This window comes from Gopherus flavomarginatus, chromosome 4, assembly GCF_025201925.1.
Source record: "Gopherus flavomarginatus isolate rGopFla2 chromosome 4, rGopFla2.mat.asm, whole genome shotgun sequence".
Classification (NCBI taxonomy): domain Eukaryota; kingdom Metazoa; phylum Chordata; order Testudines; family Testudinidae; genus Gopherus; species Gopherus flavomarginatus.
In genome coordinates this window covers 46029482-46045314 of record NC_066620.1, presented here as the reverse complement: position 1 = coordinate 46045314, position 15833 = coordinate 46029482, and the positions used below count along the sequence as shown (strand labels likewise).

The 15833-nt window shown below is 41.3% G+C and overlaps 2 protein-coding genes across 3 annotated transcripts in view; one reads left to right on the top strand and one right to left on the bottom strand.

The window, feature by feature from the left end:
• LPGAT1 (lysophosphatidylglycerol acyltransferase 1) overlaps nt 1-15833 on the top strand; it is a 947911-nt gene that overhangs the window by 483511 nt on the left and 448567 nt on the right. The gene's annotated exons all lie outside the window — the stretch shown is intronic.
• TRAF5 (TNF receptor associated factor 5) overlaps nt 1-15833 on the bottom strand; it is a 38711-nt gene that overhangs the window by 11626 nt on the left and 11252 nt on the right. For both annotated transcript variants that reach the window (XM_050951877.1, XM_050951876.1), the window contains exons 2-4: nt 4771-4995; nt 2005-2062; nt 594-695 (exon numbers count right to left, since the gene is read on the bottom strand). In XM_050951877.1, coding sequence (XP_050807834.1) covers nt 594-695; nt 2005-2062; nt 4771-4985 — 375 coding nt within the window. In that variant the 5' untranslated portion in view covers nt 4986-4995. The remainder of the gene's footprint in view (nt 1-593; nt 696-2004; nt 2063-4770; nt 4996-15833) is intronic.

The following is a 15833-nucleotide window of genomic DNA, read 5'->3' as shown; positions in this document are numbered from 1 at the left end:
GTCCAGTTATTATCTCAAACAGGAACCAAACTGAAACAATGTATTCTGGCAAGCAGCAGCAATACTTCTTTCTCTAGGTTCTCATAGATTGTCCATCACCATGGCATCTATATGCTTGAGTCTCCTTTCTCTCAGTTTCTACAGAATTTTAACTTTCTTTTGAACAAAATTACTGTTTTTCGCTCTCCTAGGAGCAGAGAAAACCTTCTAAATGTGACCCAATATAGTACTGTCTTACTGAATCAGCTGAAAGACAGAGACATTGTCACAAAGAGAAAGGATGTGTGTTAACAGGAGTCCTTATTAAGCCAATTATTTAAAATATAATGGATGTGGACTTACAACTGCAACAGGTTTGGCTTAGTATTTGAGTTTCACATTTACATATAGTAGTACACTGAATAGGTCAAATCAAGACGTATGTACTTAGACCAAACTTTAGTTACAGTAATCTCAATGCTATAATAACTCTGAAACCTAATGACAATAGTTTAAAGGGGAAAGAGCAAATTAATTTATGACAAGTCAAAGTTTTGCTTGACTAAAGACTTCAGAATTTGGGCCAATATGTATAAAGATACTTTAATACTAACCTGATATCGTCCCAGAATTATTTTTGAATTGCATTCAGGAAAATTTTTGCAAAATACTTGCAAGTTGAGAACTTCTCTTTTACAGCAATTGTCTTTGAACACCTGCAAAGGAAGCAACCTACATTCACAAAATATACGAACTTGCATCACTAAGAACACAAAGGACAGCAACCTACCACAAGAAATCTTTTAAATGAGAGGCGTCCACTCCAGCTGCTAGTGTGGTTCCAAACAATGTCATGCTGAAAACATATACTGAGAATAGCAGTAAAAGGAAATCACTGACAATATCAGGAGACTAAGAACAACAGTGAGATGCTTTGAACATGAAATAAAAACAGGCTGACTACATGGATTATGCATTGAGCTACTTATCGTATTGCAGCTTTGGAAACCTGCAATTGAGGCTAACTTTGATCTTTCATTCTAGGACCTGCATTGGGCTGAAGCTGTTGTAGAGGTGATACTTTTAGCTTCTGCTCATAAGCATCTTCCACTTGTCGGATGAGAGCCAAATTAAGCTCTCAGAGCAGATTGTCAGCCTTTTTTTGAGATCTTCAAATGAGAAGCACTATAACAAGCACAAAGTATTACTATTGTATTAATGGCCCCAAATCTTTCTTTTGTGTTACTGTTGCCACCACAACTCGTGCACACAGTAAAGGGAGGGTGAATCCACTGAATAAAATGGTGGGTGAAATACCTACAACATCCTTAACACGCGGAACGATGGGCACAACCTGATACCCAAGTTCCTTGCTGGGTGGGGGATGTGAATGCACCCTGGCAGAAACACATGGGTACAGGGAAGACTCATGCTCCCACTCTGGGCCAAATAAATATATTCCAAAGAGGATGTGGCTTAAAAAATAGCCATTGTGTGACCTTGCCTACAAAAAAGAATACCAACAAAAATGAAATGTGCAGGATTAATTAGTTATACTGAAAATAGGCAAGGTGGCAGATTATGTTAAAACTAAATACTGTTAAATAACCAGAATAGGAGGAGGAATTAAAAGAATGAGAAACCTATTCTCTGCTGTACATTTCAAGACCAGAGCCATCTTATGAGTCCACCAAATCTGTGGGTATAGGCCACATACCACTGAGTTTCAGGCAGCACTCCCAATACAAAGTACTAAAATAACTTTATCTTGAAACATTTCAGTGGAGTGTAAGGTAAAAGCTCCAGCTATAAGGCATTAGTGTCTTATTTCACCAACAAAACATCACCAAATACAGAGCTTCCTTGCACATTGTTTCCAGAGATGAAGGTAGCAGTGCCCTTGTTAATTTAAAGGCTGAGAGCTGCCTTTGTCCCTACTTTAACTTAATCTTCTGTTGCAGACCCTTCCCCCTACAGGCTGGATGTCCAAGCAACCACAGTTACCAGAATTATTCCTTTTCTTACCTCCTGCACTTTTATTGTTTCTTTGTCTACAGGACAGGTGGGTACTGCATTCAATTCTCTAAATAAAGAAACAAAAAGGCAGAAAAATGTTAATTCACAAAATGCTTAATTCCTTCTACATAGGCTTGGCCATACTGATTCAAACCATTGGTTCATCAACTTCATTATCCTAGTGGTCAATATCAGATGCTTCAGTGACCAGTGGGAAAAGCCCCATAATGCACCTTGCTAATTTTCAATACTGCATATGGGGATTAAATGTTTGAATAATACTTTGAAAATTTATTGTGCTAAGAATTATAAAGCCATGTTCTACCCTCAGATTAAGTAGGAATTGCATTTAGTATGAGAAAAAATTATGCCATTATTAATAAATCTGGTTTTAATTAACATAATTTTATTACCCTATGACTATACATTGCTGGCAAATGATGCTGTATTTGGGAAAAACCTCACAGTGTAGGTGAAAGGATTATTATCCTTTGCCTAACTCAAGCAATGCCTTCCCTTTCATGCTTGAAACCTTTTAAATGTCCTGAACTATTTCAACAAGTTATCAGAAATACTAAAATGAAAGGGCAAGAAAGAAAAAAGTTAATGACATATTATCCAAGGAGTGACAATCCAAAAGAGAAAGAACCAAATATGAAACATTAAAAAGTATATTTAAAGATACTGACATCTATCTGTGTATCAAAGTTTCAGTGAAGCCTACATGGCCAACTCCAACCTTCAGTTATATAAGGACCATATATCAATGTATCAATGTGTAATTAGATCTGTGTGGGTGAACGAACCCCTTTGACCTGTGATGAGCCCCCATGAAGTCAATAGACCCTTTCACCTCTGTGAGCTGATTGCAGGATCGGACTGATTCTGATCTCGTATTAGATTTATAATGCTATAAATCCATTAAAGTCAATGGAGTCACACCAGTGCAAGTGAGAGTGGGATCAGTCTAACCACCAATATAAACGATTGTTTGTTTAACGCAAACAACAACTGGCACCTTGATATTATGGTGACAGACAGGAGTTTTATGCCCATTCAATCACTCTGCTGGATGGTCTCTCACTTGTCATATTCTATAGTATAAAAGCTCAAAATTTTTATCTGAAAACAACTGCATCAGACTCACAACATGATTTACTTTGTTTGCAATTGCCAGAAAGACCTCATGTTCCTCACCACCACCAATACAAAATGTACTAGGGACCTTTTTTTAAAAAAAAGCAAACCCAGACACATACACACACACACGTACAACTCCTTGATCCCCAAATGGCAGATTGTATCTTGAGACATATGGACCTTTAGTCCAATAGGAATAGGTGCCATTCCCAGTCTGCTTTCAAATACTGTCCACACACTGAGTAGAGTTCAAACTTCTTCCTTTCCTGGGGTTTGGTTTTATTATAACAGAGAAATAAACTAGAATAAAGTATAAAGTTCAGCTCAATCCTACTGTGTGGGCTTGACCACTCCTAGGGTTGCCTACCTCAAGACTCACTCACCCCCTAGATTCTTTCCAGTCTCCCATATAGCTTAGGTCTTGTCTACACACAAGAGTTAAACAGATTTGTTAAATCGATACAGAATCTGAGGTAAACTGATCCACTTCCCCCTTCTGCGTACACACATCAGTTTCTAAACCAATTTAATCAGATCAATATAAAACTTTTATATTTAGAGAACGCCTCAGAGGGGTAGCAAGCTGCCAGCCTCTGTGAGCCAGCAGAACTAACTTAAGCCTTCCCACAGCCTGATAAACACCTACCACCAGATTGGAGTGTTTCAGGCTAACATTGTCAACCTGCTGCAACGGGGTGGCTAAACTTTGTGGCCCAAGGGCCACATCAGCGTTGTGAAACTGTATGGTGGGCCAGGTAGAGAAGGCTGTGCCTCCCCAAACAGACTGCTTCCCGCTTCCATCCGCTCCCTCCCACTTCCCACCTCCTGACTGTCCCCCTCAGAACTCCCGACCCATCCAATCCCCCCTGCTCCTTGTCCCCTGACCAGCCTCTCCTGGGACCCCCACCCCTAACCACCACCCGGGACCCCACCTCCATCCAACTCCCCTGCTCCCTGACTGCCCCGACCACTAGCCACACCCCCGATAGCTCCCCCCCCCCCCGGGAACCCCACGCCTATCCAACGCCCCCTGATCCCTATCCCCTGACTATCTCCCCCCCCCCACCCAGAACCTCCGCCTCATTCAACCGCCCCCTGCTTCCTGTCCTCCGACTGCCCCCCGGGACCTCCTGCCCCTTATCCAAACCCACCACTCACTGACAATTACTATGCTGCTCAGAGCAGCAGGAGCTCACAGCCCCACCACCTGGCCAGACCCAGCCATGCCACTGCACTGCTCAGCAGGAGCGGCAGGCTAAGACTGTGGGGGAGTGAGGACAGCTGGGGAGGGGCTGGGGTCTAGCCTCCCCAGCTGGAGCTCAAGGGCCAGGCCGGATGGTCCTACGGGCCGGATGTGGTGCGTAGGCCGTAGTTTGCCCACCTCTGTGCTACACCAACAGAGACTACATACTTTTACACTTGCATAGCATCTCATATGATTTGTTATGAGGTCTGTTACTGAGCACAAGCCCACTGAAGTCAATGAATTTTTCTGCTGACTTCCACAGGCTTTGGAATAAGTCCTTAATACTGTTATGGCATTTGCTGTTGACTTTCGAAAGATGTTGACTATTGTTAATTCTTGGGGGGGAAATTATTTTTTAGAGGGAAGAGAAAGAACTGTATTGTTCTTACCTCAGAGAAATAATACAATGCTGGCAAAATCTGTGACCACATCCTGTCTGGTGAGGATTGTGAAGGACTAAGTGGCAATAGGCACATTTGTACCGTTCTTCTAAGGTTTCAACAAAGCGGTAGTCAGCGTCAGGTTCAAAGTCTAGAGAAATGCCACTGGCGGAATTCTGGCGTACGAAGCTGTTTGAGAGACCAGTAAGTTCTTCAGAGGCCATGGAAGCTGTACTGGAAAGTCAAGGTCAAAAAGTTTCAGTTTAAGTACCTTTATGATTATGCAAGATGAACATTAGCATGTTTTTGTACTCATTCTCTTGTCATAGACTTCAATACAGATTTCAGATGTGAATGCAGAATCAGTTACTAGACAGCAGTACAAAAAAATATCAAGGCACTCCAGAATGATGAATAATTTATTTCAGAGCTAGTACCAATGTTTATGATTGTGAAGAGGTTCACGGTCTGAAAATTTCTCCCCAACAGAAAGGAAGTTACTTTTCCCTAGTTCTCATGCTAGATCCAGCAATCCTTACTCAAACAAAACTACAACAGACTTCAATCAGGCGTAACTTGGTCTTACAAGTCCCAGACAGCAAAATTCTACATACAGTAATAAAAATGCCTTGGATTTGAGCCCACACAGCTTTATTAATTCATTTAAACTAGTTCAAAAAGAGTAATGTTTCCCCATGATTCACAGCAACTGGAAGAAAGAATGATGATTTAACCATAAGTACAGATTTGACAGAGGTCAAAGACTTGGGGACCGACACTTCTCCTTCTGATTGATCACTGATTTACACCAGAAAGCTAGAATTCTATTTTTCAAAATCTTACTTTAGTTATTTGTATGTTAACAACTGCATTAATCATGTCTGTAAAGAAGTAGGGAGAAAAGCAAGACTGCAAATCAGAATAGTAACTGTATTTTTTTCTCTCTGTCTTGCCAGGGTTTGAAATAGATACACCATTAATTTCCAACCTAAATGGTTCACAAAGAAAAAAATCAGACCTTAAATTTGTCACAGGTCCCTCAGTCTAGCAGTACTTTTTTTCAGTGGGTCTAGGACTGATAAAGAGCAAATCCTTACCCTTGAAACAGTGTAATTTTCATTCCTTAAGACTCAACATACATAAGAATTTATTTATTTTCTCTCATGTTGCTGTTTACTGACCAACAGAGAAGTTTACTTAGTGATGTTAACCTAATTAAATACATTTAGTTATGGGATGTGTGTAGCAGCAGAACACCTGTCATATTAACCTACATTTAAGTTACAAGTTCACTCACAACACACACTGTTGGTCATTTTTCATCTTCTTCCTTACTCATAGCGTAAAGCACAATGAACTCATGCAAACATGGTTTATGGTAAGGTAATTAAAATGTTTACTTTTCTTTTACAACACTGTCTTTAGGGCAACACTGATATACAAGTTATCTTACTGTATATCAGTGTGTAAGAAACTCAGCCAAGATCTTAGGTGCTGTCCAGAGCTGTCAAGCAATTCCAAATTAATCATGATTAATCATGCTGTTAAACAATAACAGAATACCATTTATTTAAATGTTTTTGATGTTTTCTAGATTTTCAAATATATTGATTTCAATTACAACACAAAATACAAAGTGTGCAGTGCTCACTTTATATTTATTTTTCACTACAAATATTTGCACTGCAAAAAACCCAAAAGAAATAGTATTTTTCAATTCACCTAATACAAGTACTGTACTGCAATCTCTTTGTCATGACAGTTGAACTTAAAAATGTTGAATTATGTACAAAAAATAACTCCACTCAAAAATAAAACAACGTAAAAGTTTAGAGCCTACAAGTTTATTCAGTCCTACTTCTTGTTCAGCCAATCGCTCAGACAAACAAATTTGTTTACATTTACGGGAGATAATGCTGCCCGCTTCTTGTTTATAGTGTCACCTGAAAGTGAGAACAGGCATTTACATGGCATTGTGGTAGTTGGTGTTACAAGATATTTACATGCCAGATGCATTAAAGATTCCTATGTCCCTTCATACTTCAACCACCATTCCAGAGGACATGCGTCCACGCTGATGACGGGTTCTGCTCAACAACGATCCAAAGCAGCGTGGTCCAACGCACGTTCATTTTCATTATCTGAGTCAGATGCCACCAACAGAAGGTTGATTTTCTTTTTTTAGTGGTTCGGATTCTGTAGTTTCCACTTCAGAGTGATGCTCTTTTAAGACTTCTGAAAGCATGCTCCACACCTCATCTCTGTTAGATTTTGGACGGCACTTCAGATTCTTAAACCTTGGGTCAAGTGCTGTATCTATCCTTAGAAGTCTCACATTGGTACCTTCTTTGTGTTTTGTCAAATCTGCAGTAAAGGTGTTCTTGAAACGAACAACTTGTGCTGGGTCAACATCTGAGACTGCTATAACATGAAATATATGGCAGAATGCAGGTAACACAAAACAGGAGACATACAATTCTCCACCAAGGAGTTAATTCACAAATTTCATTAATGCGTGACTTTTTTTAATGAGTATCATCAGCATGGAAGGATGTCCTCTGGAATGGTGGTTGAAAGATGAAGGGGCATACAAATGGTTAGCATGTCTGTGGTGTAAATACCTTGCAATGCCTACTACAAAAGTGCCATGCGAATGCCTGTTCTCATTTTCAGGTGATATTGTAAATAAGAAGTGGGCAGCATTATCTCTTGAAAATGTAAACAACTTTGTTTGTTCTAGTGATTGGCTGAACAAGAAGTAGGACTGAGTGAACCTGTAGGCTCTAAAGTTTTACATTGTTTTAAATATTTGGAATAAAAAATAATAATATAAAGTGAGCACTGTACACTTGTATTCTGTGTTGTAACTGAAATAAATATATTTGAAAATGTAGAAAAAATCCAGAAATATGTAATACATTTCAATTGATATTCTATTGTTTAACAATGTGGTTAAAACTGCAATTATTTTTTTTAATTACAATTAATTATTTGAGTTAATCACATGAGTTAACTGTGATTAATCAACAGCCGTACTTCTATCATATCTCGTTGGCAGGATTCCTTTTTATGGCTGTATTGTGGCACATTATTTCTCTTCCACAGTTATTACCTACCCCTTAACCCACTTTCTGTTCAGATATATTTTGTGTATTTTCGCTGTTCTTTTGAGTTTTCATGAAATTCTTACTGGCACAAGCAGCTCTTAAAGGGCTGAATCTAGATCCTATAAAGCCATTGGGAGTCTTTTCATTCACTTCAGTGCAGGGTAGAACTGGACCCAAAACATAAGCTCTAATAATTTGACTACTGCAATAAATGGCATACTACTACTGAAGTGTTCAATTCTGGAACATAATTCTGACCCGAGAAGCCCCTCTACTATTATAGAAAATGGAGACACTACCATACCACTTTCCAGCTCAGGGTCAGTAGATAAAATTAACCAAAAGTTTAAAACATAATGTTAAAGGCAAATAAGAGTGCGAGATTAAAAAAAATGAATTTCATGATAAACTTTTTCATTCTCTTCACAGGTCAGTGTCCTACTTCTGATTTTTACATTACATTTAAAGTGCCAAATTCAGTTCAGCCCCTTTGCCTTCATTTAGGTGGAATGTCAGACTTACATAAGTGTCTCCAATCAGGCATCATATAATGGCTGCAACCCACAGGGGATATACGCCCTAATAACACTACATAAGCATAAAGCTTTAGTGTACGGCAGCGGTTCTCAAACTACATTGCACCGTGACCCCCACCTGACAACAAAAATTACTACATGATCCCAGGACTGGGGACTGAAGCCTGAGCCCGCCTAAGCCCTGCTGCCCTGGGCAGGGGGCCTGTAACCTGAGCCCTGCTTCCAGGGCTGAGGCAATGAAAGGAAAGCAAGAGCTGAAAAACTTATCACATTTCCTATACACCAGGAAAATAACATTTAAAAATAAATCTGGCGTGGCCACAACCTTCTAAGTTTGTTAGGTCAAATATAGTAACTGATACATTTTTTCCTACTTTTATAGCAAATGTGCTTTCTTTCTTTCTTTCTTTTTTTTTTACACTTAAAATAAGCAGTGGCCTGGAAAAGTTGAGAAACACTGCACATGCATCCGACGAAGTGGGTATTCACCCACAAAAGCTCATGCTCCAATACGTCTGTTAGTCTATAAGGTGCCACAGGACTCTTTGCTGCTTTTACTGCTCTAAACTAATCTTTTCAATTTTTCCTCATATGGAAGTCTCTAAACATTTGAAACCCCCTGAAGTAAGAGATATTTACAGCTAACATAGGAAATGATCCAACATGCAGGCATTACAGTCCACTCATCTCATCAAATTAAATAAGAAAAATGTTAACCAAACTAAAAATAAATCAACAAAAAAACACAACAAGAAGTCTCTAAGCAAAAATAGCCAGAGGTCTCCAGCATGGTACAGTTTAATATCAAATAAACCTTAGCACAGATCAGTGAATAGAAGAATAGCTTCCAGCCAATAAAGTTATTGGTAAATACACTCAAGAGAGAAAGGTTAAGGCTTGAAACAGAAAGCCCACAGAATGAATATAACCAGTGTCATGAAAACACACTGGAGTTACAGCCACAGCTATTCCTAAACCTCTCTGAGGCCTTGTCTACACCACAAAGTTGCAGCGCTGGTGAGGGGGTTACAGCGCTGCAACTTAGGAGGTGTACACACCTGCAGGGCATTACCAGCACTGCAACTCCCTGTTTGCAGCGCTGGCCGTACACTCGGTTGAACCTCGGGTGTAGAGGATCCAGCGCTGGTGATCCAGCGCTGGTCATCAGGTGTAGACACTCACCAGCGTTTTTCTTGACCTCCGTGGAATAAGCAGGTATCCCAGCATACCTGAGGAAGCCTCTCCGGTAATCAAGAAAACTCCACTGCCCTGTGCTCACCTGACCCCTCCTTTAAATGCTCAGCTGTAGTGTAGTCTCCTTCCCTGCGGTTTGCTCCAGTGTTCCCCGACCTCCCCTCCAAGCAGGTCTCCTTCCCCACGGTTTGCTCCGGTGTTCCACGACCCCCCCTCCAAGCAGGTCTCCTTCCCCGCGGTGTGCTCTGGTGTTTCCCCCCCCCAGCACGGAGGCAGCCACGCGGTGTCCCTGCGCTGCAGGGTAGGGGCGAGCTCAGCACACAGTGCTGGCAACATTCATCAATAAGGTCGTCAGCTGCTCAGGACCCATTCATTAAAAAAAATCGCAGAAAAATCGCTGTACAATCACAATGCTGCCACACTGCTCCGAATGTCTACCAAAGCAACACAGGGCATTGGAACAGGAACAGGAACAGGAAGCAGAAAGACAATCACACTTCCTTCCCCTTCCCACAAGCCACAGCGCTGATATGGGACGAGGTGCTCTGTGGGATAGCCGCCCACAATGCACCACTCCCAACAGCGCTGCAGTGTGGCCACATCTAACACCACTTGCAGCGCTGGTTGCTGTAAGTGTGGCCACTCTGCAGCGCTGGCCCTATACAGCTGTACTAACACAGCTGTAACAACCAGCGCTGCAAAATTGTAGATGTAGACATACCCTAAGTAACATTGAATGGAAGGGACCTCGAGAGGTCATCTAGTCCAGCCCCCTACACTCACGGCAGGACTCAGTATTATCTAGACCAGTGGTCTCCAAAGTGGGGTGCGTGGCAAGAGGATCCTTGGGGGTGCGCAGCAGGAGGAGCGCTTTTTTCTTTGTCGGACGGGAGTCTGAGCCACTTTCTGTTGTTGTTGTTGCTGCTTCGGCAGTTCGGGTGGGAGTCCGAGCGGCTTTTTTTTTTTTTTTTTGCGCTTTGGCAGTTTGGGCGGGAGTCTGAGCAATCTTTTTTTTTTTTTTTTTGCTTTGGCAAAAATGGTAGAGGTGGTGCGGCAGGAGGTGCTGCTCAAAAATTTTTTACTGATAGGGGTGCGCGATCAAAAGTTTGGAGACCACTGATCTAGACCATCCCTGATAGGTTTTTATCTAACCTGCTCTTAAAAATCACCAATCATGGAGATTCCATAACCTCTCTAGGCAATTTACTACAGTGCTTAATCACCCTGATACTTAGGAATTTTTTCCTAATGTTCACCCTAAACTGAACTTGCTGCAATTTAAGCCATCGCTTCCTTCTTGTCTTATCCTCAGAGGTTAAGAAGAATAATTTCCCCCCCTTCTTCTCATAAAAACCTTTTATGTACTTGAAAACTGTTATCAAGTCCCCTCTCAGTTGTCTCTTCTCCAGACTAAACAAACCCAATTTTTTTTTCCAATCTTTCCTCATAGGTCATATTTTCTAGACCTTTAATCATTTTTGTTGCTTCTCTCTGGACCTTCTCTGATTTGTCCACATCTTTCCTGAAATGTGGTTCTCAAAACTGGACACAATACTCCAGTTGAGGCCAAATCAGCGTGGAGTAGAGCAGAAGAATTAGCTCTCATTTCTTGCTGACAACACTCCTGCTAATACATCACAGAATGAGGTTTGCTTTTTCCGCAACAGTGTTATACTGTTCAGTCATATTTAATGTGATGTACTATGACCCCCAGATCCTTTCTGCAATACTCCTTCCTAGGCAGTCATTTCCCATTTCGTATGTGTGAAACTTACCGTTCCTTCCTAAATGGAGTACTTTGCATTTGTCCTTACTGAACTTCAGCCTATTTTTTTTTCACACCATTTCTCCACTTTGTCCAGATCATTTTGAATTTAATCCTATTCTCCAAAGTACCTGAAAGCCCTCCCATCTTGGTATTGTCCACAAAATGTTATAAGTGTACTCTCTATGCCATTATCTAAATCATTGATGAAAATATAGAACAGAATCAGACCCAGAACTGATCCCTGTGGGACCCCACTCTATATGCCCTTCCAGCTTGACTGTGAACCACTGATAACTACTCTCTGGGAATTGTTTTCCAACCAGTTACGCACCCACCTTATAGTAGCTCCATCGAGGTTGTATTTCCCTAGTTTGATTATGAGGTCATGCAAGACAGTATCAAAAGCTTTACTGAAATCAAGATATACCACATCTACTGCTTCCCCCCATCCACAAGGCTGGTTACCCTGTCAATGAAAGCTATTAGGTTGGTTTCACATGATTTGTTCTTGACAAATCCATGCTGACTGTTACTTATCACCTTATTATCTTCCAGATGCTTGCAAATTGACTGATTAATTATTTGCTTTATTATCTTTCTGGACACTGAAGGCGAGCTGTTAGTGGAGATGAGGATGATTCTGTAGTACAAGGTTATTACAATGCCTAGCACCTACATAGCCCTTTTCATACTCAGTGTGCTCTACCAACACTAATGAAGTCATTTTAATAACACCCATGAGTCAGAGGTATTAATAGCCTCAATTTACAGGTGGAAAAAATCGAGGCAGAGAGATTAAGGTCCAAATTATCAAGTGCCTCCACTAATTTGTGGGACCTCAGTTGCGACACCTAGGATGCAATTTTTAGAAATGACACATACTCACAATTTGACAGAAGTCAGTGGGCATTTGAGACAAAAACCAGGCCCCAGGTGTCTCAGAATGAATATTTTAAAAACATTTAAAGCACTGAAAATTAATGGACACTTTTGAAAATGTTGGCCTAAGCAATTTGCCTAATGGCCACAGGAGTCAATGTCAGAACTGAGATTAGGATTGTGGAGTTCCCAGTACCCAATCCCACATTCAGATCAGAGCCCACACCTCTTTTTTTCTGAACACATCCAGAATGCAAATTTCACCATCTTCAACCCCTCACATATGCACCTGAAACAAAGTTCCTTCACCTAGACTTACATGGAGACAATATCAAACAACAAGATAAATTCTTCCCATATGTGCTACTAGTAGCTGTGTCGCATCCAGTAACGTCAACACATAAACACACAAATCAATGATAAGAGAATATCACAAGCCTGACTTTACCAATAAAAACCTGAGAGAATACATTTAACTAGAAATGCAATTGTGATCCAAAGTCAAATCCAAAACCTTGTTCATAAATCTCTTTGCTAATTAATTCAGCAACACTAGTCTCTATCTCCTTCTGAAATGCATTCTTTTATTTCACCAATAGCTTCCAACTACTTTGCTGGAATTAACATATTCCCTTCCTCAGGCATTTTTAAGATGCACACATAAGATCTGAAGATTGTTACTTTTAGCAAGGTAAAATTTTTATTAAGGTGATGTTAAAAAAAAGTGAACGGCACAGAGTTTAAGCACAGAAGTTTCTGGTTATCAGGGAATAACATACAGATTATCGAGGGTGCAAAGTTTGGTTTAAAATCGGGTGGCATAAGGAATACATAATCTGCAATATCCCTGATTGGAGGTAAAAGGTTGATTGGTCAAAGTACAGACACTGAGATATGAGGGTATGAAGTTCATAAAGTGGCTATGTTTAGGTGTGGAGTATAATGAGTGGATATGATGATGAGGATGGACTGACCCTCATTTGGTGAGATTTAATGTTCAGGGAGTTTATGGTTCCAGTTCATATGATCCAACGGAGAAAGTCTCTTGGTCTCTTTCTCGTAGTCGAAGAACGGTGTCACTCTGGCTCACGACTCCTGGTACTGTCAGTGGCCTGTGATGTGTTCGATGTAGATGTCCCTGGACCATCGGATGGTGTCTGAGACCATGAGGCGCTGCATGAGCCGTGCGTATCATCGACCGATCCTGCAGGTCCGCAGCACACGCTCGTTGGAGGGGTCCCAGGCTCCCAGAGCTCCGACGATCAGGGCGTCCATCTGCACTTCGGAGCCCTTCACTCTCAGGGTGTTGGCCGAGGGGTGTACTTTTCCAGCTTACGAGCTCAGGCTTTGCGAAATGCTGGGGTCCTGTTCTAAAATGAGACCATGACATCAACGAGGATGATCTTTTTCTTGCTCTCGTTGGTGACGACTATGTCAGGTCGTAGCTGGCTGTCAGTACCGGGGATGGCGCAGTACACGGAGATCTGCCCCAGGTGTGGTGCGATAGCTTTCACGAGGCGGTTCTGGATGGCGTTGTGGCACAGCTGCCAGGCTCTGGAGTGGGGTTTGCAGCTGCACAGGACGTGGGGCAGGGTCTTGTTGGAGTAGCCGCACTTCCTGCAACGCTTGTCTCGGTTCCTGTGGCAGACAGCTCCTACTAAGACTATATTCACCCCCCTCACACACCTCTTTTCTTCATGAAGGCTTCTCCTCCATTTCAGCAATGCTTGCATGTTTACAGAAAATTAAAGAAGTCTAAGTGTGTAGGGAGGAGTACTTTCAATGAAGTACTTTCTATATGCAAGTCTGCCATCAGAAATCTCAGCTAAGAAGTCTTCTTGATCCAATGCAGTCAAAGCACATATAGGATCATTTAAAGGCCAAGTTTCCTATCTGCCTTCCTTCTAGGGGATGAAAAGGGGAGCTAGCTTCACAGGTTCAGCACGTAGTGATGGGGACAAGGAGCCGTGGAGCACATGACTGCAATTCCTTCTCCAATAGGTTTGTATTTTCTGGTCCAGGTTTCTATTACAAACTAAATCTTTCAATAGAGAAGTAGACCATCAATGGAATCAGCACCTGTAGCATTCCAGGTCTTGCCCAGCTCAAAAAAGACCATAGGTTCACACTGCTGAATTGAGCTATTAAGGCCAAATTCACTATTGGTACAAGTCAGTGAGCTGCACCTGTTTACATCAGTGGTGAATTTAGCCTAATGTGACTAGTTTAGCAGTGCAGCTATGCATTACTACTGTGTAAACAAGCCTGTTGCAACAGAACATCCAAGATGATATGATCTGAACCATTACAAATAAACATGATGCCTGAATATGAATGTATATGTCCTGTGTAACTCACTCTAGACACAGGAAACTGGGGTGCAGACACTGTAATTCCACTTCCGGCTTCAAGTATTTGATGCCTGTGTTCTGTCAACTCACACCAAAGCAAAACAGGCAAAGGAAAAAGTAATTTTTGCAATATAATGAGCTCTATGGGTTAACTGAATCAACTTCCTGCTTAAACTGATGTCTGACCACCACAGTAGGTACTGTATGCTTTAACTTTTGCATGTCAAACAGCTAAATATGCAAAGTGAACATTCTGTACTATTACAATGCGCATATGCGCACACACACACATCAGAATATTTTAAAAATATTAGATGGGGATGGGTAATATGAGACACATTTGTGCCAGAAGGGAAACAGACACAAAACATATCTGTAAACAGACTTTCACATTGTCACAAAAATGTAAAATAAATTAAACCTCTACGTCCACAGTAAACCTAAATACAAAAAAGGGATTTGATTTAGAGGAATTTCTATAGCCTGTATTAAATAATTAATTTTGACCCTACATTACAAAAATGGGTTTAAATAGTCATCACAAAGCCCACATCCCACATTTGAACTAATCACGCAGCTTCACAAGAACTAGATCTTGGTAGCAACACAATAAAGAGGTGCTCACCGTCACCTCTGCTTTTTACTTAAGCAACCCACACCCATGCCACCATAATAAAAGCCAACTTCATCAAAGACAGGATAAACACACTGCATACAAAATAGCTTTCTGTATGCAGATGCTAGTTTACAATAGGTTTCTCACTCTCATAAATCCTTAAGCCACACAGTTTTGAAAAAAATCTACTATGGGAAGTTTTCAGTACAAAAAAAATAATTTGTCCTAAATCAGGGCAATTTCCCCTTAATTAGCACCAGACCAAATGAGGCTATGCACCTTCCATTTATATGGGCCATGTATAATCTAAATTGTTTGTTCACACACATATGCAGAACACACAGTAGGACCTGAGTGGAACATGGTATGAGTCAATCAGGATGATACTACTCCCTAGAATGTTGCCGTCATGCCAACAAATTATTGAAACAGGTCAACCATTCCTCTCAATCTTCAAATGGCGCTGACTTCCTCTCTACCTGGGGGGTGCTCGATGCCCCCCACCCCACCCCAGGCTTGCCCTACTCCATCCCTTCCTCTGAGCCCCCCCCTCACCTCTTCCTGTTCTGCTCTGCCCCGGTCCTGCCCCTTTCCCCAAGGTCCCACCATGCCTCTTCCCAC